Here is a 4469-nt window from a genome sequence, read left to right as displayed (position 1 = left end):
AACACAGGAGCAACAACTGGCTGCTCTGATGCTGTCTGTCAGGGATGATCAGGACAGTTTACCTTACAGTGAGAGCTGTTATGTAGAGTGTTAAGTACTAGCCATGTCTATCGTTACCTGAAAAGCCATGACACAAGGTAGAGTGCAGAAGTTCCTGATGGTGGTATCGGACATGGCCAGGTGGTAGGCCGGTACTGTGTTTTTCCCACAACTATCACAATTCAGCCGAGAACCTATGAAAAAGAAAGAAGAGGTTTCATTTTAAAAGAAAGTCCACGAGTGTCGTATTTATTGTCAAACATGAGTCATAAACGCTTGTTGTCCAGTACCTGATGCACTGACAGTCTGGACCTTGAATGCCATCACACAACTGCTGCTACAGTAGAGGTTCACGGAGTCGTCACTGTTCTGGTTGTCAATCATATCTACCAGCAACCGGGTAGTGCGACACATCACACAAGGCTGGGTTATCTTGGTTTTCTATTATGAGATTTAGAAGAGAGAAAAAAAATATCTCTTTAGCTGGGCAGACACAAGACACAGACAAGTTCCAAACTGTTTGATCCATCGGGATTGTACACCTCTTATTGATGTCGGCATGTTTTTCTGACAGCTGCGTGAATCATAATCAGACTTTAAATAAAACAGTGACGTCAAACTCTTGCATCTGCGCTGCTAGAAACTTTCAAACAAGGAGGAGTCATGGTGGAGAGGAAGAAACGGTCCAAAGCGTTGCTTCATTTCACGTAGAAAGATTTCTTTTCTTGATTAATCAATTAGTTGTTTTGTCTATAAAATGTCTTTCTCTTCTTATTTTCTTCTTAACAAATAAGTAATTTAAACATTTTATTGATTAACAAAATAGTTGCCAATTAGTTAGTTGTAAACTATTAAATTAACTAACTAACTAACTAACTAACTAACTGGAGTGCACACGAGTGCCACTGCTTCACAATCGTTACTGAGGATGACACAGATAGAAGGTAATCTATGAAGAATCAGACCTATAAGCAGAATCAATAATGTTATTGTTAAAGTTTATTCAAACAAGACGACCACATCCTCAACAGAAAGAGAGAAAAGCAAATATACTTTGTGCAATTCTATTATGAAAAGTAAGAAACTGATCTGCAGATGTCAAAGATGCAGACAATATTGTCCAACACATAAAACTGCAGAGACTTAGCTGATCTAGCTGAGGCACATCACAAAAAATATCTACCTTTTTCCTTTTACAGTTTTAGCTGACAGTCTTTGTAGTAGCAGGGACGCATTTCCACCATCACTGAATATGCTAGGTGACACCAGAGTGACCCAAACAAAGTCTTTTTTTTTTAACTTTTGAATTTTCATACCTCTTTGTACTTGGACAGACACTCTGCATTGCACAGAGTTTTGTTGCTGCTGTCCATTTTCAGCATGAGCGGTTTGTTGAGGCAGTAGGAGCCGCAGTTTGCACAGCCGGCCATGGACAGGTTGTTTACTGTACGGAAACGGTTGAAGCAGGCGTCACTGCAGATCTTGTGGACTGCACCACTCAGGATCACCTCGTGTTTGCTCTGCAAGAGGGAGGGCAAAAGAAAAGTTATTTCATAGATGAATCCTTTTACTCACAAAAGAACAGTTAACAGATAAAAAGGTTGTGTGTGTGACCTAATTAATACAACAGGATGAGTACAAGAAAAACTCTTTGTCTTAAGCAGCTGGTTTCCTTCAGCACAGGAAAATGAAATTCTGATGCAAATGATTTTTAATGAATAAAGTTAAACATGTATACTTTATTTTACTTATTGCCTATGAGTGGCACACTGTTTATAATAACATTGTTTATCATTATCATTGTGTGGATACACTAATGGGAAGGATAGGATATAATAATGTAGATGTTTTTATATTGTTTTATCTCTGAACCAATTAGTCAGTTCATCTATTAGTCGATTAACAGACAATTGTTTTCCAACTATTTTGATGACTGATTAACCGTTTCCATTTATTCTTTAAGCAAAAATGCTCAACATTCCCCAGTCCAGCTTCTTTTCTCTGTTTATATGATGGTTTTGGACTGCTGGTCAGACAAAAGAGAGAGGTAAGAAACATTACCTTGAACTCATTCATTTTAAATGAGTTTCACTATTTTCTGACATTTTAAAGACAATCAGTAAATATTTTTTGGTTTCTTTAATCCTCTATAACAACAAACCGAACATCTTTTGTTTATAGACCAAACAAGACATTTAACGACGTCACCTTGGGCTTTGGGAAACAGTGAGCAACATTTTTCACCATTTTATGAACCAAACAATTAGTTGAATAATCAAGAAAATAAGTGTTCGATGAATCGATAATGAAAATGATCACTAGTTGCAACCCCTGTGTTTGACTTACAACGCAGTATCTGGTGCACATGCTGCAGAGTGACTGTGGTGCAATCGGTGGTAGTGGTTTTTTGGTGGCGGCGGGTTTCATGTAGTTGGCTGCGTTTTTCTTGTAGTTGAAGGAGGTCAGGCAGTTCTGGCTGCAGAATTCCTTCATGGTTCCTTTAGCATCTGGAGTCAGAATGACGTCCTGCGGCCGTAATATCAACCTGAGAGAAACAGAAGAGGTAAAATTAATATGAAATCATTGATTTGGGTCATGAACTTTGACAGTTTATCTGAAAAAATACAGTCAATGAATCTGCTTGCTCTCACACAGAAAATTAACGACGGTTATCATCAACAGTCGTACATATGGAAAGGTTACGTTCCATGTTTTCCTGTTGACTCACTTTTGGCAGTTGTGACAGATCTTAGTGACTCCTCTGACAGGGAGGGACGTGGTGAGGCAGTCGGTGGAGCAGAAGAGTGCCGGGGAGCCCTTCCTCTGGAAAGCTGTCTGTCCTTTCGTCAGGCTCTTCTTGCAGTTGGAACAATACATGTGCAGCGATGAGGGGTTGACGACAGGCAGCGTTTGTGTTTCGGCAGCTGGGGTCACGGAGAAGACGGATCCGATCCTCAAGTCCTCCTGTTGATAACAGAACGGAGAGGTGGAGGTCAGTGGTGGTCCACTGATTCTGGATCTATAAGCTCCTGACTGAAGGTCTGGTGTAAGGCGATATTTGTTTCATTCAGGTAGAGCATATGTTCTCCTTAAATTAAGTGAGTACTGTTCACTAAGTTAACATGACATCCAAGGCCTGAATAGATTCCCAAACAGGGAACATATTCCTGTTTTCAAGGACATGTTCCCCACAGATTGTGCTAGGCAACATACCAGGTATAGCCGTTTTAATTTCTCAATGTAATATGAATAATTCATAAACTGCCATACCAGTTCATAGCTGAAACAAGATGATGTAACTCTTCAATAGACAGACATATTGTTTTTTTGAGAAGCGCTACAGTCGAGACAAGCTGTGTAGCGTGTACTGACAGTGGAGCCCAATTAACTGTGAATTATTATCATTCTCCTCTATTTGAGGAGCTTTGACGTAACGTTGACCAGGATATCAAACTGCCATCGGATTAACATGGAGGCATGACGATGTGTGTGTCCCACCTTTGCAGTGTTTGGCTCATCCTTCACATTCGCTGTGGACGTAGAGGATATTTGGGCTTGTTCATATTCGTCGTCTTCAGGCTCATCCTTCACCTTGACCAAGGGTGGTGAAGGAGACGACTTGATTGGCGGAGTGGGAGCACGTAACCTTTCCTACAACAGGAAATAAAAATCGTTGCACAGATGCTGACTTTGACTTCTATGTTAACATCCCAACCAACAGTTTTCTGTGCAGTAATGTAATGTACTAATAATGTAAAATCCAAATCATGACAACTCTAAATGACATTAAAGCTGGAACTGTACAAGCTGAAATCAGACACATCACAGCAGTGAAACTACAAACAGCTTTAACTCAAAGCCTGTTTTAATTTACACACCGAAACAGATTTCCTTACTTATACTTACGGTGTTGAATTGTGGCACTGATAGCTTAACTACTTTCATCCCGTTCATTATGGTCGCTGGAGATGAGCTGTCTCTTCCTACAGGAACATGAGCAACAAGCGTTAATCAAGGTTAACTGTGAGTAAAAGTGCAAAATAAGGTAGAAATACATGCAGAAAATAATCACTCACTGCAAGTGACATACAAATAACCAGATGAAATCACATGGTCTGTGATCGGACAGCCAATAATTAGGAATCAAAATATAATTTTAAATTGGGGGATGTGAGATAAGTCTGATTTATACGAATTGACGACGTAGGTACGGCGTAAGTGCGGCGAGCCTCGTACCGTACACCGGAGCCTGACATCCACCTCTCCACATAACTACACGTGGTGGCGAAGCAGACCGCGACAAGTGTGACTGGTCCGCTTGGTGTGTGTGCACTGCCAGAGAATGGGAAGTGACTCATGCAAATCCCAGATGAGTTAACAATGCTGTTTGATAAATCCCTCTTCAAACACACACACACATCCTCTCTCTC

At 40.4% G+C, this 4469-nt stretch overlaps 1 protein-coding gene across 1 annotated transcript in view; it reads right to left on the bottom strand.

Annotated features, from left to right (window-relative positions):
• The window catches only part of LOC118343157 (zinc finger MYM-type protein 4-like), a 19270-nt gene that overhangs the window by 9252 nt on the left and 5549 nt on the right, over positions 1 to 4469 (bottom strand). The window contains 7 exon segments of the mRNA XM_035681909.1: positions 118 to 233; positions 330 to 480; positions 1356 to 1559; positions 2386 to 2584; positions 2768 to 3003; positions 3538 to 3690; positions 3946 to 4022. Coding sequence (XP_035537802.1) covers positions 118 to 233; positions 330 to 480; positions 1356 to 1559; positions 2386 to 2584; positions 2768 to 3003; positions 3538 to 3690; positions 3946 to 4022 — 1136 coding nt within the window.

Source organism: Morone saxatilis, unplaced genomic scaffold (assembly GCF_004916995.1).
Source record: "Morone saxatilis isolate NCDOM2014 unplaced genomic scaffold, NCSU_SB_2.0 Contig9, whole genome shotgun sequence".
Classification (NCBI taxonomy): domain Eukaryota; kingdom Metazoa; phylum Chordata; class Actinopteri; family Moronidae; genus Morone; species Morone saxatilis.
This window is presented reverse-complemented; position numbering and strand designations above follow the sequence as displayed.